This window comes from Jaculus jaculus, chromosome 6 (genome assembly GCF_020740685.1).
Source record: "Jaculus jaculus isolate mJacJac1 chromosome 6, mJacJac1.mat.Y.cur, whole genome shotgun sequence".
Classification (NCBI taxonomy): Eukaryota; Metazoa; Chordata; class Mammalia; order Rodentia; family Dipodidae; genus Jaculus; species Jaculus jaculus.
This window is the reverse complement of record NC_059107.1, coordinates 13,978,935-14,003,790: the sequence shown is the minus strand read 5'-3', so window position 1 is coordinate 14,003,790 and position 24,856 is coordinate 13,978,935. Positions and strand designations below refer to the sequence as shown.

At 48.9% G+C, this 24,856-nt stretch overlaps 1 protein-coding gene across 2 annotated transcripts in view; it reads left to right on the top strand.

Annotated features, from left to right (window-relative positions):
* The first annotated feature begins 367 nt into the window (after positions 1-367).
* Positions 368-24,856, top strand: part of Adam19 (ADAM metallopeptidase domain 19) — a 96,557-nt gene continuing 72,068 nt past the window's right edge. The window contains exons 1-3 of one of the 2 annotated variants that reach the window (XM_045151765.1): positions 368-555; positions 5,121-5,203; positions 13,695-13,765. In XM_045151765.1, coding sequence (XP_045007700.1) covers positions 459-555; positions 5,121-5,203; positions 13,695-13,765 — 251 coding nt within the window. In that variant the 5' untranslated portion in view covers positions 368-458. The remainder of the gene's footprint in view (positions 556-5,120; positions 5,204-13,694; positions 13,766-24,856) is intronic. The other variant, XM_004657475.2, reaches the window with a different exon arrangement.

The window sequence follows — 24,856 nt, the reverse complement described above, 5'->3', positions numbered from 1 at the left end:
CCGAGCCGGCCTCTTCCCTAGCAGGCGATTAGCACCGTGCAGAAAAGATGTAAACCAGCTGCTTTGCCGGGGGAAGAGGACTGGGTGTGTGTGGTGGTGGTGGGGGGGGTCTTGTTTAACTCTTACAAGCCCAGGCTGCCTCCACTGTGCATCGCTTCTCCAGCGACTGGGGACCATCACCGCCAGGCAGCGTCCATACCCAGTGTCAGCCCCGCTCCCCGGGCCCTGGCCAGTCCTTCCAGCCCCCCCACCCCCCTCTGGGCGGCACCTACCCTCCTCCATTCCCGGGAAGAGCCCCGAGGGGCCGGCGGGGCGGAGCGCGTCCGCAGTGGGCTGGGAGCTGGGCGGTGGGGGAGGCTCTTAAGCGATCCGCTGCTTCCCAGCCCGCCGCTAGCCTAGGCCGGGGGCCGGAATGGCAGAGGGCTGGTGACGGCGGAGAGTGAGGGGCCACCGCTACCATGCCTGGGCACGCTGGCGTCGCCCGGCTGTGCCTCCTGGCATCTGGTCTGCAGCTCCTCCGGCCGCTGGCGGCGCAGGAGCCGGGATGGACGAGAGGTAAGCGGCGAGGGCTCGGGATGGTCCTGCGTGGTGGTGGGGGATGGAGCCGGGTGAGTTGGGGGACCTGGGGCTCGCTTTGCGGGTCCCAGAGGGCAGGGAGACTGCTGCTGTGTTTGTGCCTCCTGTCACTCCCCTTTGGGGCGTGCGCCCACCCTGCCGCCCCCCAGCTTAGGAGCCCAGGCTTTGTTCCCATGGTGTGCGTCCTTGGAAGTCGTGGAGATGGTGGGGACTTGGAGCCAGCAGCCAGCAGCTGGTCCTCTCCCAGGCTGCCTGCGTTTCCTCTCTCCTCCTTCCTTGGCTTTTCTGCATTTTGTTTTTCCTTTCTTTTGCTCCCCTTTCATCTCATCCTCACTCCTTGTACAGAAGCATCCCCAGCATCTTACATTGCCTGGGGAACCGGTCCCTGGGATCCTGCCTGGCGGGACGAAATGAGATGAGATCTTACACACCCGTTAGGGAGAAACCACCACGGGGGCAGCCGTGGTCTCGAGTCGTGGGCTCCACGTTGAGGTGTGCCCGCTCACCCCACCCAAGGCCAGCTCTCCAGGCCAAGGACGGCACTGCATGCTGGTGGACGCGTGGTCATTGCCTGTGTTTCTCACAACGACTTTCTCAGACACCACCCCCTCCCGGGGGCCGATCTCTCTGGGCCCTCCAAGGATTTCGCGGAAGGGATGGTCCCCGGGGGGCGGTGCCTGGTTTCGGTCTTTATGACCCGGGAAAGCCTCGCCTTCGCTGGGTTGACTCCAGATGGCTGCTTGTGGGATCAACGGTCTGTTTCCAGATCAGGCTGGAGCCGGCCTGGTGGGGGGCTGGGCAGGCTGTGCCCCCCCCCCCCCCCCACCTAAGAGCCTGGATGGTCATGCCTTCCAGCCACCGAGCCTCCTACAGGTCCTGTGCAGGAAGGGAACCGGAGGCATAGGACTTGCACAGAGGAAGTCTTCCTTTTTTTCCCCCAGGGGCCTGGGGTTCTTGGAGGAAGGGAAGGGTTCTATTCCCAGACTCAAGCACAAGCTGCGTGAATTAGTGTTTTATGATGTACAAGCAATAGTGTGAAGAAAGACAAGGAGAGGCTGCCACTGCTCTGTGGTCAGGCCCAAAGATCACATAGGGAGAGTCGCTACAGAATACCTGGGAAGTGATCAAAAACGTGCAAGAAGTAAAACAATGCGAAATCACAGAATGAGCAGTTGTTCTGAATTTTTTTTCCTTCCAGTCTTCCCTGTGTTCCTATTGATATGCATTGGTGAGATTGCACATGTAACATTCTTACATACATGCATACGCACACCCATACACACAGTGCCCATCATGAGCATGTCCCATTCATGACATTCTCCAAAAGACATCTGTCGCTCACATGTGGCAAAAGTTTTCTCCACTCATGAGGTGGAGAGGACTAGCTTTGCAAGGGGTTTAAAAGGGCCGGCTGAGGAGGCTGTGGAGATGGCTCCGTGGGTGAGACGTCTGTCCTTCAAGCCTGAGGACCTGAGTTCCGTCCTCAGTACTCACTGGCCAGCCAGTCCAGCATTAGTGGTGAATTCCAGGCCAACGAGAGGTCCTCTTGGAGGACATGGATGGCATTCCTGAGGTTGTCCACTGGCTTCTATGCACACATGCACACACACACCACACTGACATACACACAAGCATTAGCAGAATTTCCATGATATGAGGAATGGTGAAGAATTATCAAATTTTGTAACTTGGACAAATAAAGAAGTGGTGAAGATAGGTATGTTGGTGCAGACCTTTAGTTCCAACACTCAGGAGGCTGAGGTAGGATGATTGCTGGGAATTGAGGCCCCTCCTGGGACTACAGAGTTCTAGGTTAGCTTGGGTTAGAAGACCTTGCCTTAAAACGAAACAAAACAAAAAACTTTGGTGGCGCATGCCTTTAATCCTAACACTTGGGGAGGCAGAGGTAGGAGGATTGCCATGAGTTTGAGGCCACCCTGAGACTACATAGAGAATTCCAGGTCAGCATGGGCTAGAGTGACACCTTACCTCGAAAAACCAACCAACCTTAGCTGTGTGTGGTGGCACACGCCTTTAATCCCAGCACCCGGGAGGCAGAGGTAGGAGGATCGCAGAGAGTTTGAGGCCATCTTGAAACTACAGAGTGAATTCCAGGTCAGCCTGGGCTAGAGTGGGACCCTACATCGAAAACAAAAACAAAAACAAAAAAAACCAAAAACGAAAAACCAACCAACCCACCAACCAAAACAAAACAGTTGGGGCTAGCTAAGGCCATTGAGATAGTGAACTCATTTGCATTTTTGTTCCTCAGAAGTCTACAGTTAATGCATAACTTCACTGAGTATAGGATTTTTAATCAATAGTAAAGAGTCAAAGGTAGCCTTCCCCTAGATAAGTCAATAATCTATGGGAGAGCCTGCTAAAAGTGTAGTCACTATGATGTTGAGAAGACCTCCTGTTTGCTTCTTACCTTACTTCCAAGTTTTGGTAAATTTTTCTTAAGCTGTTCTCCTATGTTTCAGACCTTAAATGCTTTCAGTCTTTAATTCTTGTAAAAATATTCCCTCACCCCCACCAGGTAGGGTCTTACTGTAGCCCTGGCGGACCTGGAACTTACTCTGTAGCCCCAGGCAGGCCTCAGACTTGCGGAGATCCTCCTAGCTCAGCTTCCCTATTGCTGGAATGAAGGGTGTGTGCTACCACACCCAGTTTTTTTCCTTTAGATATTGTATTAGACATTATCCAATTCCTTTTTGTTTAAAAGAACATACATTTATTAGAACCACTATGCAGGGACTGTCTTGTTAAATACTTTAGAACCCAGAGAGTGGAGAGATGGCTCAGTGGTTAAAGGTGCTTACTTGCAAAGCTGGACAGCCCAGGTTTAGTTCCCCTGGTACCCGTGCACAGCAGCCAGATATACAAAGTGGCGCATTTGTCCGGAGTTTCTTTGCAGTGGCCGGAGGCTATGTAGTGGAGGATGGCCTCGGAACTGCTGATCCTCCTGCCTCCATTTCCCAGGCACTAACACCATGCTGGACACTCAGGTGATTGCTATAGTTGGTTTAGAAGGAGTAGAAAATGTGGAGTTCTCATCCACACCCCGCAAAGCTCTGAGGATTTGCTCTATCCTTATGGAGGCTACTTCTCATTAAGATGGTGTGCAATCAGTGTTTGAGGTCTACATAGCCTGAATAAGTCTCCTGTGGTTGCGGCTTCCTTTCTTGCTGACTAGAAATCTCACTGCCTACCTCCCCTGAGGGTCATGGGGATGTAGGAGAACTGGGTGAGACAATTTGAAGAGTAGGCAGAGAAATGCACAACGCAAACTAGCCTTTAGGAAGCTCAAATTCATGTTAATGGTGCGCCGGTTGGGTAGCCAAGTCACCCTGACTCTCCCCAGCGAGTGTGATCTATCCTGTGAGAGGCTCTTTGGGAATAATCCCCACAGGTTTATCCTCCAGAATCCCACCAGCTCATTCCTCTCCACTGAGGACATCCCGCTCTGAGCCACTGGCTTCTCACGGGGCGCTGCAAGCCTCCAGCCTTCCTGACCCCACTCTGCACTCAGCAGGAAGAGCGCAAACCTAGTACAGATCACATTGCTCTGTGTGTAGTAAAACATTCACCATCTCCCCAGTCTATTTATTAAAAGTTAAAAAAAATACTTTAATTTATTTATTTGACAGAGAAAGGGGGAGAGAGAGAGAATGGGCGTGCCAGGACTTCCAGCCACTGCAAACGAACTCCAGACACATGCACTCCCTTGTGCAGCTGGCTAACCTGGGTCCTGGGGAATCAAACCTGGGTCCTTTGGCTTTGCAGGCAAGCGCCTTAATCACTAAGCCATCCCTTAAGCCCCCCAGTCTATTTATAATAAAATCCAGACCCTTTTCAAGCCTCGGTATCAGCAGACCCACAACTGTCTTGCTGACATCTTTTTTTTTTTTTCTCTTTTATTTTTTTTTTGAGAGAGAATATAAATGGGCATGGCAGGACCTTATCCACTACAAATGAGCTCCAGATGCATGCACCACTTTGTGTATCTGGCTTTAGGTGGGTACTGTGGAATCAAACCCTGGGCCAGCAGGCTTTGCACCTGTAACCGCCAAGTCATCTCCCCAGCCCGTTGCTGACGTCTCTTACCACTTCCTTTTTTCTTTTCAGTACCAGCTATCTTTTCCTTCCTCTTCTACTTCAGTCAGACCAAGCCTACCTGGGACACCCCCACAGAGCTTTGCAGAGCTAACTTTTCTTCTGGTGGCTTGGGCTTCAGTCATCCTGTCTAAATAGGCACCTGCTAAGTGTCTTTTTCCTGGGGCCCTATTTTACTCTGGCAGTTAACCACCATTGTCTGTTCTTTTCTCCTCTTTTACCTCCAGAAAGCAAACTTGGCCAGGACAGAAAACTTGCTTGTTTGGCTTACCACGTTGTCACCAAGGCATAGTGGAGGCCAGCAGGTGTTCTGATCCCCTGGGCAAGAGCGCCTTCCCCGTCCCTGTCCCCGCAGGGCTCCCGAGCGAGCGGCATGGCTGGGCTGTGGAGGTCTGGGTTTCTCAGGGCTGTGCTGCTTGTATTGGCAGGAGGAAGTGAAGAGCGCCCCCGGCCACCTCATGAACTCACAATACCTCAGTGGAAGCCTGCAGAAAGTTCCCGGAGAGACAAGGTAAGCATCATGCCTGCGCAGCTTTCTGGGTTTGAGTGACACCCAGGCCTCACTGCTAGTTCTGCTTCCAAGTGCTGTCCTCTCTGTGTTGGTTTGGGATTTTCTTAGAGGGGAATTTCATTGCATGACAAACTTTTAGAACATTCCCAAGTGCCATTATTGAGAAACTGAAAATTCACAATATTACTGATGCAAATTAAGTGCAAATATGATGGTGCCACAAACATCTTTTTTTAAAATTTATTTATTTATTTGATAGAGAAAGAGGGATTGAGAGAGAGAGAGAGAGAGAGAGAGAGAGAGAGAGAATGGGCGTGCCAGGGCCTCCAGCTGGAGGGATGGTTTAGTGGTTAAGGCATTTGCCTGCAAAGCCAAAGGACCCAGGTTTATTCTAATTTTAGTATATGTGCTGCCGAAGTGAGCACGAGACCCAGGTCCGATTCCCCAGGACCCACATTAGCCAGATGCACAAAGGGGCGCATGCGTCTTTTTTTTTTTTTTTTTTTTTCCTGAGGTAGGGTCTTACTCTAGCCCAGGCTGACTTGGAATTCACTGTGTAGTTTCAGGTTGTCCTCAAGCTCACAGAGATCCTCTAACCTCTGCCTCCCTCTGTTGGGATTAAAGGCATGAGCCACCACGCTGTGCCCAAACATCTTTCTTGACAGGAATGTTTTTTTCTGAGACAAGGTTTCATGTAGCCCAGGCTGGCCTCTCATTTGGCATGTAGTCAAGAATGACCTTGAACTTCTTGTCCCATCTAGGACTGGACTGCTGGGATGATAGGTGTGTGCCAATGTACTGCCTTTTCCTTTTCTTTTTTTAAAATATATTTTCTTATTAATTAAAAAATTTTTTTTTCAGAATATATATTCAAAATTTATTTATGTTTGTTTAAGATTACATAATGACTTGTAAAATATACTCTGAAAAGAAATACAGAAGGTTAAAAAGATACATAGGTATGCAGGAGCCTAGAAATTGAAAACGAATATGCAAGTCTGTGCCTCTATTTTCCTTTCATTTGCATTAAATTGCTTATTTATTTATTATTATTATTTTTTTTTGGATACTAAAATATTTTTATTTATTTATTTTTTTGATGTATACTCTTTTTTAATTTAATTTATTAGTTTTCATTTCAGTGAATACAGGCAGTTTGGTACCATTATTTAGGCTCATCTGTGATCTACCCCCTCCCATTAGACCCTCCTTGTTAATGAAAATGGGTCGTGCATTGTGGAGTTAGCCCCCAGTTATTAGTATGATAAATGTCTCTGCAAATCATGACCCAACATGTAACTCTGACATTCTTTCCGCCCCCTCTTCTGCAAGATTTCCCTGAGCCATGTTGGGTTCATTTTTGGTCTGCTTCAGTGCTGAGGTACTGGGGACCTCTGAGGCTTTGGCTCTCTGATTTGGTAATTTTAAAATTTTTATTAACATTTTCCATGGTTATAAAAAAATATCCCATGGTAATTCCCTCCCTCCCCCCCCCCCGACACTTTCCCCTTTGAAATTCCATTCTCCATCATATTACCTCCCCATCTCAATCATTCTACTTACATATATACTCCTTTCCTTTTTCTTTCTTTCTTTCTTTTTATTTTATTTTATTTTTTTGAGATGGGGTCTTAGTGTATAGCCTAAGTGGTGGTCTATAACTCTCACCTCCTCCTTCAACCTTGCAAATGCTTGGATTACACATGTGTGCCACTTTGCCCATCTAAACTTCTTCTAATAAGAAGAAAGAGGGAACTAGGATTGGACCATGGAATTGGACCATGTATCTTTTTATTTTTTATTTTAGAGAAAGAAAGAGAGAGAGAGAGAGAGAGAGAGAGAGAGAGAGAGAATTGGCTTGTCAGGGCCTCAGCCATTGCAGTTGAACTCCAGATGCTTGTGCCACCTAGTGGGCACATACGACCTTGTGCTTGCCTCACCTTTTGTGTGCCTGGCTTACGTGGGATCTGGAAAGTCAAGCCTGGGTCCTTAGGCTTCACAAGCAAGTGTTTAAATGCTGAGTCATCTCTTCAGCCTGGACTATGTATCTTTTATTTAAACTTTTATATTGGGCCGGGCGTGGTGGCGCACGCCTTTAATCCCAGCGCTTGGGAGGCAGAGGTAGGAGGATCGCGGTGAGTTCTAGGCCATCCTGAGACACCATAGTGAATAGTGAATTCCAGGTCAGCCTGGGCTAGAGTGAGACCCCACCTCGAAAAACCAAAAAAAAAAAAAAAAAAAAAAAAAAACCCAAAAACTTTTATATTGACAACTTCCATAAATATAAACAATATATCATCATTATCCCCTCCCACAGCCCTCTCTTTTCTGCCTCCCATATACCCCTCTATTGAATTTCTTTCCAACTAGTCTGTCTTCTATTTTAATGTCACCATTTTTTCCATCCTGTTATGAAGGTCTTGTGTAGGTAGTATCAGGCACTGTGATATTATGAATATCAAGGCCACTTTGTGTCTGGAAGACACTATTGTAAACACTTCTCCCCTTCTGTGACTCTTAAATTCTTTCTGGCACCTCTCCTGCCGTGGTCCCTGAGCCTTGGAGGATGTGATAGAGATGTCTCATTTAATGCTGAACACTCCACTGTCGCTTTTCAGCACTTTGGTGAGTTTTGAGTCACCCCAGTGGTCATCTCCATCTGTAAAGAGACACTTCTTTAACCAAACGTGAGAGCAGCATTGATATATGGGCATAAATAGAAGTATTTAGCGGGCATTTTGGCAGTCCTGATATATCCATTTAGCCAGATAACCGTAGTCGTTTCCCCTTAGGGCCCATGACCTCCCTAGCCATAGGCTTTTCATTAGGCTTTTCAGTACCAGGCAGGAATTCCCTCTCATAGAGCGGTTGTCTTCCTTCATAAGAGACATGCCACCATTGCACTAGTTGGTACATTTGGCATGGCTGGCCGGCCATAGAGCTTGCAGCGTCCACTGCTGGTTAAGACTGTAGATGTCTTCTCTCCCCTGATAGGCAGCAGGGGTCTTTGTAGCATGCTGACAGCTAGTCAACAGGGAGGAGGCTTCCAGCTCAGCTCCTGCTTGATTTGGGCTATGTATTCCAAAACCCATCATGCTCCGTAGGCCCGAGCATTAGCAGAATGCACAGGCTTCATCGGGGCGATTGGACTAGAACTGGGCGCATCCGGCCTTCAGAGGGCTCGTTGACTCTGGTTTGTACTGCTGAAGTTAGGCACGGCTAGAAAAGGAGACGTGATTGCTGAGTGACAGCAACCGGGTGGGCGTGGGGCACGGTCTTCCACTTTCTGAAGAACTTGCATTTCATCACTTATAAGAAGTCTTAGAGGAAGCCGGGCGTGGTGGCGCACGCCTTTAATATAGCACTCGGGAAGCAGAGGTAGGAGGATCGCCCAGAGTTCAAGGTCACCCTGAGAATACATTGTGAAGTCCAGGTCAGCCTGAGCTAGAGTGAGACTCTACCTCAAAAACTAATTAAAAATAAAAAAACCAAAAGAAGTCTTGGGGGACTAAAGAGGACGAAACATGGGTTGGTTCCTTTTTTCATTTTCTTTTTTGTTTTAATATTTTTATTTATTTATCTATATAGAGAGTCTCTTGCAGCTGCAGAGGAACTTCACACGGATGTGTCACTTCGTGCATCTTTATGTGGGTACTAGGGAATTGAACCCAGGCTGACCTTGAATTTATTATGTAGTCTCAGGCTGGCCTCAAACTCATGGTGATTCTCCTATCTCTGCCTCCTGAGTGCTGGGATTAAAGGCGTGCGCCGCCATGCCCATGGAGGGCTTGGTTTTGATCCTCTCTTTGGGTCCAAATGATCTGTGATTTATTGGGTGACAGACAGGAGCAAGATTAAGGCAGGAGAGAGATGTGTCAGGAAAGACTTCAGACATTGTGGCTTTGGAGTCTGGGGAGATAAACGAAGTCTTTGTCTTGTTAAGAACAATGTAAACATGACCCAGAATGCTCCGCCCCGATTTACAAAGGGAGTTTACAGAGAAAACCTAAAGACAAGTGTCTGTAAAGAAAAAAAAGATGCATGGAATTCATTTCATCAAAAAATAGGAAAGGGACCTGGGCATGGTGGTACATGCCTTTAATGCCAGCACTAGGGAGGCTGAGGTAGGAGGATCGCTGTGAGTTTGAGCCAGCCCGAGACTACATAGTGGATTCCAGGTCAGCCTGGGCTAGAGTGAGACCCTACCTCAAAAACAAAAAGACAAAACAAACAAGCAGAAAACAAAACAAAACAAAAACGTAGGAAAGGCTGAAAATAGCTTCAGGAAAAGTCTAGACAAATTAATGGATGGCCATCCTTGTTTTGAAAAATTAAGATCTTGGACATTTCAATCTACCATTCTTGCTCTAGGAGTGGATGTGATGCTTTTTATAGCGGTTCTTTTGTTCCTTCCAGATGTGGGGTGCCGGGCATCCTCAGGAAGGGCCTGAGAAACACAGTGGAGGACCAGATCCTGTCTTTGTTCCTGGCCATTGTCTGTCCAGAGCATGGGTCATTATATTCTGCAGGGTACTCCACAGTGCCTGGGACCATGAATCCTCGTAGAACGAGAGAAAGAGAGCTCTTACTGGATTTCACTGTTGCCTCTTATTTGCACTTATGCAATTCATTCACTTATTAGACAGTAATTAAATACTGATTATACCAAGTGCAATATTAGATTAAAAAGTTTACTTTTAACAACAACAACAACAAAATTATTTCTTTGACAGAGAGTGTATAGGCCTCTTGACACTGTGCACAAACTCCAGATGCATGTACATCTGGCTTTACTTGGGTAGTGAGGAATAGAACCTGGGCCCATTAGGCTTTGCAAGCAAGTGTCTTTAACTGCTGAGCCATCTCCCTAGCCTCACAGTACTAGGTCTGAAGGCATATATAAACGCACTGCACTGATGTTTAATCTACAGACAGCAGGGATTTGTGCCCTTCCGTAGGGCAAGTCTGAGCAGTGGGCCACCTTCCCATGCTTTCGGAGGCCCTGTTGTCTCTTCCTCGTGTGGCCTGCAGTGACAGGCGCTTCTGCCGAGCTGGGCAAGGGGACTTCATAGATCCTTCAAAGTGCAGCTTCATTGTTTTGCTTGACACGTTTCCCCGGAAACAAGGAGCATCTGGTTTTAAATCTCCCTGTCTGAGCACCTTCCAGAACACACAGCAGTAGCTTTGCCCACATAAAAATAACCATTGGTTCTCATGTTGCAGGTTGTGTCTCTGGGAGGGGCGAGGGGTGCTTGGGGCTGGGCCTGCATCTCTGTCTTGTGTACGCTGTCACGTGGCTGCCTGCTTCTCTGGCAAGAGAGTTTATGACAGCTCTGGTGCCACGGGCTTCGTTCCGCAAGGCTTGTGTCGCTGATTCTCAGTGTGACTGGACAGGGATTTCTCCAGAACTCCCCAGAGCAAAGTGGCAAAGGGCTGTAATCATGGTAGATTGAATCAGCTCCTCAAAAACTGGGAAGTGAGGCTGGAGAGAGACAGCTTAGTGGTTTAGGTGCTTGCCTGCAATGCCTAAGGACCTAGGTTCCATTTCCCAGTACCCACAAAAACCAGATGCACAAGGCAGCATATGTGTCTGGAGTTCATTGACAGTGGCTAGAGGCCCTGGCGTACCCATTCTGTCTCTATCTGCCTCTCTTTCTCTCTCAAATAAGTAAATAAAATATTTTAAAAAAAAATAAAAGGGAAGTGACTATTCTAGTGAAAGTGACTGGGCATACCCATCTTCCTGTTTTGTGTGCCCATGGGTTTGAAGTGTTGCTTCTTAAGATGAGGTGGCCAGTTATTTAGGCAACATCCAGGGTTGCCCAAGAGTCCTTGACTGGAACCGAGTCTTTGGCTGGAACCACTGGTGGTCAGACAGTCTCAGGGAAGCCCGGAGTCTAACGAGGAGCCGGAGTGGCAGCAAGTAGGACAGGGAGTGGGGCCGCACTCGGGTAGCTCGGGTGGTAGAGTGTTCGCCTAGCGTAAGAAGCCCTATGTTGGATCCCCAGCGCCACGTAAACTGGACATGGACGTGGTGGCGCAAGGTACCAGGAGGATCCGAAGGCCAGGATCACCCTTAGCTACATAGGGACTTTGAGAGTAGCTTGGGCTATATGTCTGTATGAAAGTAGAAGGGGCCGGGCGTGGCGGCGCACGCCTTTCATCCCAGCACTCAGGCAGAGGTCGGAGGGTCGCTGTGAGTTTGAGGCCACCCTGAGACTACGTAGTGAATTCCAGGCCAGCCTGGGCTACAGCAAGACCCTACCTCAAAAAACAACAACAACAACAAATTCAAGTTAGGGGGCTGGGGAGATGGCTCAACAGTTAAAGGCACTTGTTACAAAACCTGGGTACCCAGGTTTGATTCCCCAGTACTCATGGAAAGCCAGATGCATAAAGTGGTGCACACATTTGGAGTTCATTTGTGGAGGCTTAAGTTATCATTGTGAATTGTCATTTTGTTATCATTGTTGGTAGTGAGGGTCTTGTGTTTAAACGCTGGCCTGTGCTTTCATTGGTTATTTTTGAGTAGTCTCAGATTGAGACAAAAGGTTTAAGTATTTTATTCATTTATTCATTCATTTATATATGAGAAAGAGGCAGAGAGAGAGAGAGAGAGAGCGGGAGGGAGAGAGAGAGAGAATGAGAATGGGAGCTCCAGGGCCACTAGCCACTGCAAATGAATTCCAGATACATGTGCCACCTTGTGCATCTGGTTTATGTTAGTACTAGGGAATTGAACCTTAGGCTTTGCAGGCAAATGCCTTAACTGCTAAGCCATCTATCTAGCCCTGTTTAAACATTTTTCAACTCTTGGCCCATATTGTCAAAATCTTTTGAGAGACTTGGTATCTGTGTAAAGTGAAGAGAGTGGGGTGTTCATTTTTCATCATGCTCCACAACATTGTGGGTTTTTGTTGTTGTTTGGTTGGTTGGTTGTTTTTGTTTGTTTGTTTGTTTTTCAAGGTAGGGTCTCACTCTAGCTCAGGCTGACTTGGAATTCACTATGTAGTTATTGCGGGATGGTGTTGAACTAATGACGATCCTCCTACCTCTGCCTCCCCAGTGCTGGGATTAAAGGCATGTGCCACCACGCCTAGCTGCATTCTGGTTTTAATGATCCTTGTCACTTTGGTTTTAAGATTTATTCTTTTAATGTCATTTTGTGGGGAGGAAGGATAGTTTATTTATGATTGGCATGCTTTTCTATTTTTTAAATATATTTTGCTTATTTGAGAGAGAGAGAGAGAGGGAGAAAATGGGCTTGCCAGGGCCTCCAGCCACTGCAAATGAACCCCAGATGCATGCACTCCCTTGTGTTCTGGCTTATATGGGTCCTGGAGAATTGAACCTGGATCCTTTGGCTTGCAGGCAAATGCCTTAAATGCTAAGCCATCTCTCCAGTCACTCCCCCCCCTTTTTTCCATTTTTTTATTTATAAATTTCAGAGAGAAAAAGAAGAGAGAGAGGGAATGGGTGCTCCAGGGCCTCCATTTGCGGGTGCATTTGGCTTACACGGGTCCCAGGGAATCAAACCTGGGTCCTTTGGCTTTTCAGGGAAGAGCCTTAACTGCTAAGCCATTTCTCCAGCCCATGATTAGCATATTTTTATGCTTATTGGCCATTTGCATATTTTAAGTGATCTATGCTTGGTGTGTAGCATGTTTGGCCCTTAGCAAATAGCTTGTGTGTAAAACACATCTACTTTTGGCCTTACATAGCCTTTAAACTTTTTTTTACATATTTATTTGAGAGAGAGAGAGAGACAGGAAGAGAGAGAATGTGTGTGCCAGGGTCTCCAGCCTCTGCAAACAAACGTGCTCCAAAATGCATATGCCCCCTCATGCATCTGGCTTACCTGCGTTCTGGGGAATTGATCCTTGGTCTTTTGGCTTTGTAGGCAAGTGCCTTAACTGCTAAGCCATCTCTCCAGCCCAACCTTTTTTTGTCACTCTAGCCCAGGCTGACTTGGAATTCACTATGTAGTTTCAGGGTGGCCTTGAACTCAGGGCAGTCCTACCTCTGCTTCTTGAGTGCTGGGATTAAAGGCATGTGCCACCACACCTGGCTAGGTAGATTATTCTAGTCCCTATGTCAAGAAAAAGGAAATGTGTTTAGCGATGATCCTAACATGGTTCATATTCGCACACCCCAGGTGTTTCTGAGCCAGCACTTGAATACCAGTTGTGATGGTCCAGGAAAGCTACTACTAAACAGCATGGCTTCCTGTGTCTTTCTTTCCCAGATCACATGCATGCCCTCACCCTGGATGTCAGCTCTAGTTTCTTCTCTTTGCTTCTGGGGAAGAAAGCTGATGGGGGAGGGTTTGGGTTGTTGTGGGATTGAGGTCATGTCAGGCTGGGGGCTGGAAATGCATTTGAGCTTTCCTAGCTGGCTTCCTGTGGCTCCCTGTGCCAGATCCGGTGCCCAGGGCCCAGCTTCCAGGAACTGACATTCACTCATTCATTCATTCATTCCTTGTTGCTTTCAGTATCCACTCTCTGCTGAGCTCAGGGTAATGGCCGAGGGGCGAGAGCTGATCCTGGAGCTGGAGAAGAACGAGTAAGTGCTGCCCTGACTTCTCTGTTTGAAACAAAACAGTTATCTCTCATGTCAATGCCGGACGCTGGTTTCACTGTTGTGAAGGAAGCAGTTAGTGGAGTGACCCCAGATTCTCTCCTTGTTCCCTCTGCGAGGCGGGGGTGGGGGTGGGGTTTGGGCAGGAGGATTCTTGCCAAGATAGCACTTTTCCTCTTGACCTGCTGGGATGGAGCTGGGCGGCTTCGTGTCCTGCTTGAACTGTTCGAATTTCCTCGGGCTGCGTTTCCGCTACTCTTGGAGTTCCTGTGTGAGATTTAGGGGGTGGAGGGGGGAGAAGAGGGGCTTCTGTCTTGTTGGCTTCAGCCCAGCGCATAGCAGGAAGTGAAGGCTATTAAAGGAAGACAGCAGAGATCCAGGCAGGCTGTGCAGGGTTTTAGGACCCTAGCTAGACCTTGGGCTGTTCCATGTGTCTTGTCACCAAGGTTATTACCAGAAACCTCCTGGCTTCATGGGGCCCAGCTCCTCCGTCCTCCTAACCTCATTCATTCGCAGTGGGCAGTGGCCTCGCTCAGAAATATTTACGTACGGATTTGCTATCACAGGTGCGCCTGTGTCTTGATTCAGGCCATTAAGGGACAAACAGACATGAGACTTCGCTAAGGCGATTGACGGTTCTTTGACCGTCCCGGGCTGCTTGGCCACCGCAAAGCGCTTTCTTACGTGGCCAAGGATTCTGAAGTCCTTTGTGATCTCCCCACCAGTGGCCCACTGTACATTGTCCAGAGAAATGTGGCAGATAGGATGCTTGGCTTGCAGAGCCGTCATCCGCTCTTGGCAGCCTCCACCCCCTCCTCCTTCCTCCTGGAAGCTGATGAGTAATCAAACACATCCACTGCCAAGAAAGGGACGGAACAAGCCTTCTCCTAGGCAGAGGGTGGGAACGGCTGCTTGCTTGGGTGGAAAGGCAGAATAACAAGAATTTATTCCAAATTTGGGTTCCTCGGACACTTGCAGAGGAAGATCAGTGAATCCCATGTGCGGTGAAAGCCCCGCTCAGCGGCTGGCGTGCTCCTGGGACTCTGCACGTCGAACGCTGCCCCTAGGGTGTGGTGGCCTTGGGCAAGCTGGAACGATGGGCATCACAGCTCCATTTGCTCCTTTCCTCCTGGGTCAAGCCAACATTTATTTATTTATTTTTGGTTTCTCAAGGTCGGGTCTCGCTGTAGCCCAGGCTGACCTGGAATTCACTATGGAGTCTCAGGGTGGCCTCGAACTCACAGCGATCTTCATACCTCTGCCTCCCAAGTGCTGGGATTAAAGGCGTGCGCCACCACGTCCGGCCAAGCCAACATTTATTTCTCTCCTGCCACTTCCTAGGACAGGCCTGGTGGCTGTGTCTCCAGGGGGCACCCTCCTTGGTTGTCTCGCCGTGATGTTATAAGAAGAGGCCCTGGGAGGGCTGTTTTCTCGTCACCCTCTCTCAGAGGTCTGCTTTATCTTCTCTTTGGCCCTGCATTAGCTGTATTACAATGTTCCCTATTGCCATCTTTTCTGTCTGTTTTGATTGCCCCACACAGAACGTTATATGATCTCTAAGCTCCTTCCAGTCAGTGCCACAGTGGTGTTGTCTCATGCAATACTTGTTTAGGACCTGGGTCAGGTAAGCTGGGGCCACAGGACCTCCTTCCTGTTGTGGAAGTTTGACAAACCATCATAGGAAGTTAGAGCAGGAAGATGTCTTAGAAAACACTGAACGCTGTAAGCTCATGCACGGGATGCGGAAACTTCAGCTCAGGGCTGGGCCGTAGCTCGGTTGGCAGAGCGCTTGCTTAGCATGTGTGAGGCCCTGGGTTCAATGCCAGCATCACAAAACAAAAATCAACCAAATCAAAGCAGAAACTTAACTCAGAAGGGGGGTGGGGGAAAGCGCTCAGTAAGTAAATGAGAAAGGTGAGATGAGAGAGAGAATCTTTTGTGTTCTTGGCTTGGGTCTCCTGCCGAATCCTTTGAAAAGCCTGTGTGCTCATTTGAATGATAGCGATGCCTATCTCAGGGGTGGCTGTGACTCAAATGAAGGCCTTACAGAGCATCCCCCCCAGTGTCTAGCTAGCCCGCAAGCGCTGGGATTCTGACTCTGCCTCTCAATGACGTGGGTGTGTTGGGATTGCAGACATTTTGCATCTGGCTTTACTGGGGGTTGATTGAATTCAAGTTGGCACACTTGTGGAGCAGGCAACCACTGGGCCATCTCCCGAGCCCTACTGTTGTGATTTTGGTTTTCTTTTTTCTTTTTCTTTTTCTGGTTTTCCAAGGTAGGGTCTCACACTAGCTCAGGCTGACCTGGAATTCACTATGGAGTCTCAGGGTGGCCTCGAACTCACTGCAAATCCTCCTACCTCTGCCTCCCAAGTGCTGGGATTAAAGGCGTGTGCCACCACGCCCAGCTACTGTTGTGATTTTTTTTTTTTTTTTGGTTTTTCGAGGTAGGGTCTCAGTCTAGCCCAGGCTGACCTGGAATTAACTCTGTAGTCTCAGGGTGGCCTCAAACTCACGGTGATCCTCCTACCTCTGCTTCCCGAGTGCTGGGATTAAAGGCTGGGATTAAAGGCGTGTAGCTACTGTTGTGATTTTAATGTCCCCCACTGAGATGCCTAGCTGCCCATGGATAGTATCTCTTGTCTGCTCTCTCTCAGTGAGCAGAGAGGGTCTGCATGGGATTCCTGGCCTCCTTGAATTGCCCAAAGGCTGGAGACTTGACAGAAATTGAAGCAGCCCAGCCAAGCAATATGACCTCACCAGGTGTCCCTGGGGAACGACTTCCTGCTGTTTTCATCCAAATTGGGCTTTTTGTTTTTGAACATGTGTTAGTGAGCGGAACTCTAACTGCACACGACTTCCTGGTGTGTTTATTTCCCCAAGCCCTTTCATTCATAGTGTGTGGAGTCTCGATTCCAAACAGCCCTGGAGTCAGGGAGGCACTTCTCTGAGTTTTCAAGTTGCTAACGTGCTCTGTAATCTCATGATATCTGGGGGCAGCTAGGCCCGGTGCTCAGAGAGTCCCCAGGCTCTGGCTCTTCACCCCAGTGAGGGATTCCTCATTCTTCATCTTTCTCATCTGTTCTGCAGCTGTGTTGTTACAGAGATAGTGTAAGTATTGGGGTCAGGCAGGGAGAACATGCTTGCGTTTTTGTGGAGTTCACATTCTAGTGAGGGAAGCAGCGAGTGCACACACAGTGTGTCAGTGACAAGAGCTGTGCAGGAAGCAGAGCACACTGGGCTGAGGTGAGCCGAGGCCGGGAGGAAGCTGCGTTTATGAATGGTGGTCAGCCTTGACCTTGGGGAATTGTTCAAGTCCAGGCCTGAAGGAGTGAGCCATGTGGACAGCTGAAGAGAGACATTTCTGGGCTGGTTCAGTGATTTAAGGCGCTTTGCCTGCGAAGCCCAAGCACTCAGGTTCGAATTCCTAGTACCCACGCGAACCAGATGCACAAGATGGTGCGTTTGTCTGGAGTTCATTTGCAGTGACGGGAAGCCCTAGTGTGCCCATCCTCTCTCTCTCTCTTTAGTTTTTTTGAGGTAGGTTCTCGCGCTGGCCCAGCCTGGCCCAGAAATCACTGTGTCATCTCAGAGTGGCCTCGAACTCAGCGATTCTCCTACCTCTACCTCCAAAAGGTCTGGGATTAAAGGCAGGTGCCACCACGCCCGGCCATTCTCTCTTTCTCTATCTTCCTCTTTCTCAAATAAATAAATAAACTACTTAGAAAAGAAGAGAGACAGTTCCTAGGAGAGGAAACAGCCAAGTTCAAGGGCCATCTGGAGTAGGAAGATTTCCGCTCCCCTTTCTTACCGTACATTAGATTCTCCCAGGAGCCATGAACAAGGGATTCTGAAGGGAGAGAAAGGATGTTCAACATTTTTTTTTTCATCATCCTGAGGTGTCTGGCTTCCTCCCATCAAATCCAGCTCATGTTGCTAATGCATGGCTCAAAATAGCAGCGAGCTAGCCTTTAATGGAATTCACACATGGCAAGGTCATTGCCATGAATGGTGAGGATGGAGGAGCGGGGGGATGGGCCGGGGAGGGGACTGCAAACCGGCTGTGGCACAGCCGCCTTTTTCTACTTTGAAGCACCTCAGCTGAGCCAAGTGGGTGGCGTCCTGTGACTGGCCACGGCCTCTGTTTTCGTTTAAGTGCCAGCAAAAACGAGACGATTCCTCTGGGATCATGTGCACGTGAATTCACGTTCGCTTAAGCCTCGGTCCTGCCGGCTGAGGTACCATCGCGGCCGCATGTCACCGAGCCACGGGACGGGATGGATGGTGCCGTGCGGAGCCGCCAGGGCCGTTCTCTGTTCCCGCTCGTACTGCTTGCTGCTCAGTCTTCGTGAGTCACAGAAGCACTGTGTGATCTTTGTAGAACATGGAGCAGTGAGTGGCAAATAAAATACGGGGTGAAGGGTTCACCCCTCAAGTAGAACCCACTGTGCACATGAGGACACGTGATTGGAGACCCTCAGACACAATTGCATAGAAACACCTATGAAGACTGCTTGTTTCAGTCGATGAAGGGAAAGCGGCAGTGGGATTATACCAGACATACTGCTATGCAACTTGCAGTGTCATAAAAATATCATTTATTTATTTATTTGCAAAGACACACACATACACAGAAGAGAAAGAGAGACAGAGAGAGAATGAGAGAAGGAATGGGCACGCCATGGTCTCTTGCTGCTGCATACGAACTCCAGATTCATGTGCCACTTTGTGCATCTGGCTTTACATGGGTCCTGGGGAATCTAACTCAGGCTGCCAGGTTTTGCAAGCAAGCACCATTGACCGCTGAGCCCCTATATTGTGTTTTTAGATGCAAATAGATGTCATTAAATATTATTCGGTTCCAGGAAAGTATTATGGTGTTGCATCTTTTAATGGCTCACATTTGCACATTCATCTGTGCATTTGCAGTTGTGGCGTAGATATTGGGGAATTCTTATTTGTGATCCAGGCATGTGTACAGTGGACATGGCCCGATGTGGGATTGGGTGACAGCAATCATCCCTCGTGGGCCTTGGCTTCTCACCTGTAAAATGAGCTTTTGATATAGTTAGGCTCCACAAGCTCTTCCTATACCACCTATTCAGAGGACATTGTTGAAGTTGGAAAACAGAATTCCCTGCCTCAGGAAGCTACCACGATTGTGGAGACACCCCTGGAGACAGTAGGCAGCAAGATGATAGGAAATGGTAACCCAAAACCATGGGTCTTTGAAGTTGGGGTGAACTGTTGTTAGCTTAGGACTCACCAGTTCAGGCAACAGAAATCATGGGAGAGAATTTACAGGGCAGAGATTACAGGCTGCAGTTTCACAACCTACAATTTTGTGGCATAAATCCATAGCCTTTTTTTTTTTTTTCATGACCTCCCCTCCTGTTCTGAGGAGTGCCACATTAACTCAGGGACCCTGTGAGACAGAGCCTTGTTGGACTGCCCTCAGATGGCTGAAGGCATCCCAGGAGACAAACATCTTGAAGGAGGTGTGGGCCTCGCTCTCTCCCGGCCTCTTTCTTCACTTTTTCCCAAGGGAAGGACAGACTGACCTGTTTAACTCACTTCTCTGTACCAGCGGGCAGGATCACTGTGTTACAGGGTCATATTTAAAAGCAATTGAAGCCTAGGAGTGTTGCTTCATTGGTAAAGGACTTGCCTGGCATACATGAAGCTCTGGGTGTGATCCTCAGTACTATGTAAACCGGGTGTGTAATTGCACACGTGTAATTCTGGCACTTGGGAGGTGAAGGCAGGAGGATCAGAAGTTCAAGGTTAGGGGCTGGGGCTGTATATTTCTCACTTGGTACAGTGTCCCAAGTATTGAGATTATAGGTATGAGCCACCACACCCAGCTAACAGGCTTTCACTGTTAATGGGATGATCCAACTTTCCTTTTCCCCTTTCCTCCTTTCCCATCAACATGGCTGGGCTGTCTAATGATGGAGGAACAGAGAGGGGAGAATTAGCAGACAGAAGCTCTTTGCACCAATACACAGGATGGCTTACTTTTCACTGCTCATTCCCACACTTGTCTTCCAAGGACGTCTGGTGGAAACCTGCAGATGATTTGGAGCAAACTCTGTGTACCTTCCGGGCCACCATCCTCTCCACCCCTGCTCCCACTTACTTGGGTTAGGGGGGGACTAATTTCTACGAGGATTAAAGGGCAGCTTTCTACGTTCCTCTGTTGTCAGAACCTTGGTTTGTTGTGGGCAAAATCCAATTTCCTAGATCAAAGGGAAGCTTCGAAAGCTTCCACAGTGTCCCAGTGCCCCCAGTAAACCCTGCTTCCCTGAGTCCCATTCAGAGGAATCACAGACATATGGATTACATTTCACTTAAAACGCGTGGCGCAGGAAATTAAAGGATATCATTCTTTAACCAAGTATTTGGCAGATGGATCTCAGGCATTCAGATTGTTTTTGCAAACCCTGCACACAGCTGGGCCCCCTCTTCCCTGGAGCTGAGATTGTGTAACTTGGGGAGGCTTGGTGCCGAGGAAGCAGTTGGATAGGTGGGTGGGGACGACAGAATTTGATGAGAGCGGTTCGGAGGTGTCTGAAGCCTTCTTCAGACATACTGTTTTCTTGGAAGCATCGGAAATGAACTGAACTAACCGCCCTCCGCAGGAGGCAGTTGGACCCGTGAGTGAATTGAAACTCCAAGTGCTTGTAATCGGCCCTTCACCTTAGAGAGAGCTGCTGGGTCTGTTTCCCATGGTAGCTTCGCAGGCAGATTTAGTTCAGTCCCAGTGCTGTGCAGAACCCCTGGAATCGCAGAACAGATGGATTGTAGCCAGTCTGATGGGATCTTTGTGTAAACTAGATTCTCAGCCACACCCGTGCAGGAGCAGACTCTCTAATGCACTGTGTGTGTGTGTGTGTGTGTGTGTGTGTGTTGCAAGGCTGGGCTCATGGCCCCGTGAAGGAGTGCTTGCTGCACAAAGCCTAAGGACCTTAGCTTGATCCTCTGCACCCACATAAAAAGCCAGGTCCCGGCTGTCTGTGTCTGGGACCCCAGCGCTGAGGTGGGCAGAGGTGATCACTGGTGCTTGCTGGTCAGATATTGTACTCTTTCCCCCCCAAAAATGGTGCCAGTTCAGCAAGAGACCCTGCCTCAAGGGGAGAGCACCTGACATTCTCTGGTCTCTGCACCCATGCATGTAGGGCATACACATCTGCACACGTGTGTGCATATACCACACACACACATACACACACACACATACACACACATGGTGAAAGGGAAAAGAGAAATCTGGATACTGCAGTCCTAAACCCCAGGGCAGTAGTGTTAGGAGGTAATATCTGTGGCAGATGACAGGATCGTGCAGCCGCTGCCCTCATAAGTAGGGTTAAGTGTCTTTCTAAAAGAGACCCCGGAGAGGCAGCCTACCCCCCTGCCACGTGAGGCACAGCTAGAAGTAGAATCTGTGGAGCAAAAGTGGCCTCCCAGGTGCTGGAGAGATGGCTCAGTGGTCAAGGTGCTTGCTGGCAAAGCCGAACGACTTGGGTTTGATTCCCCAATACCCATGTAAAGCCTGATGCACAGAGAGGCACAGGCATCTGGGGATTGCTTGCATTGGCAAATAAATATAAACATTTCAACAAAAAAGTGGCCTTCCAGAGCCGGGTGTGGTGGCACACACCTTTAATCCCAGCATTTGGGAGGCAGAGGTAGGAGGAGACTACGTAGTGAATTCTAGGTCAGCCTGAGCCAGAGTGAGACCCTACCTCGGGGAGGGGTAAGGTGGGGGGGAGTGGCCTTTCAGCAAACACCAACTGAGTGATGCCTCGCCTGGGACTTCTCAGGCTTCAGACTGTGTTTATAAGCCTCTTGGGTCATGGTATTTTTAAAAAAATATTTTTAAAAATTTATTAATTTGCAAGCAGAGAGAGATGGAGAGACAGAGAGAATGGGCGCGCCAGGGCCTCTGGCCTCTGCAAATGAAACTCCAGATGCCATGAGCCACTTTGTGCATCTGGCTTTATGTGGGTCCTGGGGAATTGAACCCACGTTGTTAGACTTTAAAGGCAAGTGCCTTAAGTGCTGAGCCATCTCTCCAGCCCCATAGTATTTTTTTTATCGCAGTTCACATGCACTAGGGACAGCCTTATTTCCAAAGTCATTCCAAACACGATTTGCTTTTTTAGGGTCTGCTGTTTAAAGTCATCTCTGGAATCAGGAGCAGAGATCTGTGGGGACGTAGGTGTATAGTAGGCCAGGACGTGTGAGCCCCAAACACCCTGATTGAAAGAGAGAGAGAGCCTTGAGCTCCGACCGAAGGAGACCCCGATGTGACAGTGGAGGCAGAGAATGGAGTGACACACTCCCAAGCCAGGGGACCCTGTAGCCACCGGGGCTGGAAGAGGCTGAGCAGATTCTCCCAAGGCGCAGCTCTGCCTGCACCTTGGTTTTGGTGCAGTCCTGCTGGATTCATTCTTTCTGGCCTCCAGAGCTGTGAGCAGACCAGTTTCTGTGGTTAGAGATTGTGGTGTCTTATTAGCCAGCAAATCGAGGCAACAAATGATGGTGCGCGTGGTTTAGAGACATTGCGCTATAATGTCCTTCCTCCAGTGTCTGGCACATAGCAAGTGCGTTTCTAGTACATGCTAGCTCTCGTTAATGCCAAGTCACAAGAAAATGCCTTTTCCTTTCTCATTCTCTCTTTCTCTTTGTTTTTATCATGTTTCCTTTCTCTTCCTTGGGGCATTGGGCATCACACCTAGAGGCTTACGCATGCTAGGCAAGCTCTCAATCAGTGAGCTATGTATCCTCAGCCCGCTGCTTTTTTGCTTTTGTTCTGAGACAGAGGCTCACTAAGTTGCCCAGGCTGGCCTTGAACTTCTGCTGCCCTTGCCGCAGGTGCCCAGATAGCTATGATCACGGGCTTGGACCTGTAGGCCCATCGAGAACATGCTTTCTGAAGAAGAGTCTTGGTGATGCAGCGTAATACTTGTGGGAAAGTGACGTGAGAAAAACACGTTGCACAAGCCTGCGTGGTTATCGCTTACCAGCATTTTTCTTAAGTTCCGGGACTGGTTCTCTGAGACGGACGCAAACTGTGTCTACACCGTCCTCAGAAGAGGAGCGGTTGAGGGTAGCTAGGAATGGTGGTCAGATACTGATAACGGTGACGGCCGTAGTGCAGCGACTGGGGCTGGGGAGATGGCTTGGTGGTTCAAGGCGACTACCACAGGCCCGTGATCTTGCTTGCACAGCTGGCCTGCCCACGCTCAGTTCCCTAGCGCTCATATAAAGCCAGTCGCGCAAAGTGGAGTATGCATCTGGAGTTCGTTTGCAGCAGCCAGAGGCTCCGGCCCCTCAACTAAATAAATAATATTAAAAAAAATAATGTACTGGGCTGGAGAGATGGCTTAGCAGTTAAGCGCTTGCCTGTGAAGCCTAAGGACCCCGGTTCGAGGCTCGGTTCCCCAGGTCCCACGTTAGCTAGATGCACAAGGGGGCACACGCGTCTGGAGTTCGTTTGCAGAGGCTGGAAGTCCTGGCGCACCCATTCTCTCTCTCCCTCTATCTGCCTTTCTCTCTGTGTCTGTCTATCTCAAATAAATAAAAAATTTAAAAAAAAAATAATGTACGGGTGGAGAGATGACTTAGTGGTTAAGGCACTTGCCTGTGAAGCCTAAGGACCCAGGTTCGATTCCCTAGGACCCACGTAAGCCAGATGCTCTTGGTGACACATGTGTCTGGAGTTCATTTGCAGTGGCTAGAGGCCCTGGTGTGCCCGTGCACACACACACACAATCTCTCTCATAAGTAAATAAAAATAAAGTTGGAAACTGCAGCTGATTCCTTGTGCTGCGGTCTTTCTGTCGCTCATCCAGTGCGGTCATCACAATCAGTGTACGTAGCTGACCTGTTTGCACTTGGGGGCTTTGAAACTGAGAGAAATGCAACTTGCTCAGGGTCCTTTGCTGGGAGGAGCACAGCCCGGAGGTAAAAGCAGGTCTGTTCGACTCCAAAGTTCATGCTGTTAATCTGGGAATTACCTTGTCTCTGGATGCCCCGTCCTGGCTCCGCAGGCTCTGAGCCCTTTGGTTAATATTGACTTTGCGTCTCTGCTGTTCTACTTTCCTAAACCCGAGTTAAAGTCGTAAGGCAAGGGGGTTATCCAGGCTGGCGGGACTGGAGCAGGGCTTCTTGAAGCACGTTCTGGAGGTGTGAGCATTGCTTGGTCCCTGAATGTTTGAGAATCTCAGTTTCCTTACTCACAGGATGGGGATAATAAAATAACAATGGGGACACCCCACAGGAAGTTCTGTGAATTCAATAACATAATGCCCTTCGGGGACTCACAGAGCCCTGGTGCGCTGTGAGAGCGCAATAAATAGCTACTGTTATTTATTTGTATTTTGCAGGGTCAGAAAAACATTTAAGAATGATGTAAGGGAATTCCCCAGAGTTGGTTTCCAAATGTAATCAAGAAGAATTGGCCTTAAAACCTGTTGCCCCAGGAGGAACCTCGCTTCTGCTCTGCAGTGGTGCCCGATGCGACCTCACTGTACCCTCAGAAAGCAGAGTAGAAAGTTCTCTGGGGCCAAGCTGTGCCTCCTGTGTCCACAGTGGTCGCCGGCATGGGCACTCCCTTGGCCAGGCCTGTAGCTGATAAGGAGGTTGGGACTGGCCCAGCGGCTCTGGCTCTCTCTCTCCTTCCAGGGACCGGCAGCCAGGGCGGCCTGTGCAGTCCGGAAGGATGCACACCTCTTCTTTTGTCTCCGGCTTATTTCTTCTGGCTGCCCTTCAGTGGGAGCCCAGGGAAAATGAATGGGAGGAAGCTGTCAGCTGCCCTGGTGGCCTCAGATGGACCCTTGCAGAGCTCAGGGAAGCTGGGGACTTGGAAGACAGCAAGGCTGTTGGGGAGAGTGAAGGTCCCTTCACCGCCAGGCTGTTGACTGGAAGATCACACCGGCCCAGCCAGGGCACTTACCATGAACTTCATGTTTTACATAGATTTGTTTAACGCTGTGTATATTACCCAAGTGGAGTCACAGGGTCTTGGCATTGTGACTTACTGTTTTTTTTGGTCTTTCAAGGTAGGGTCTC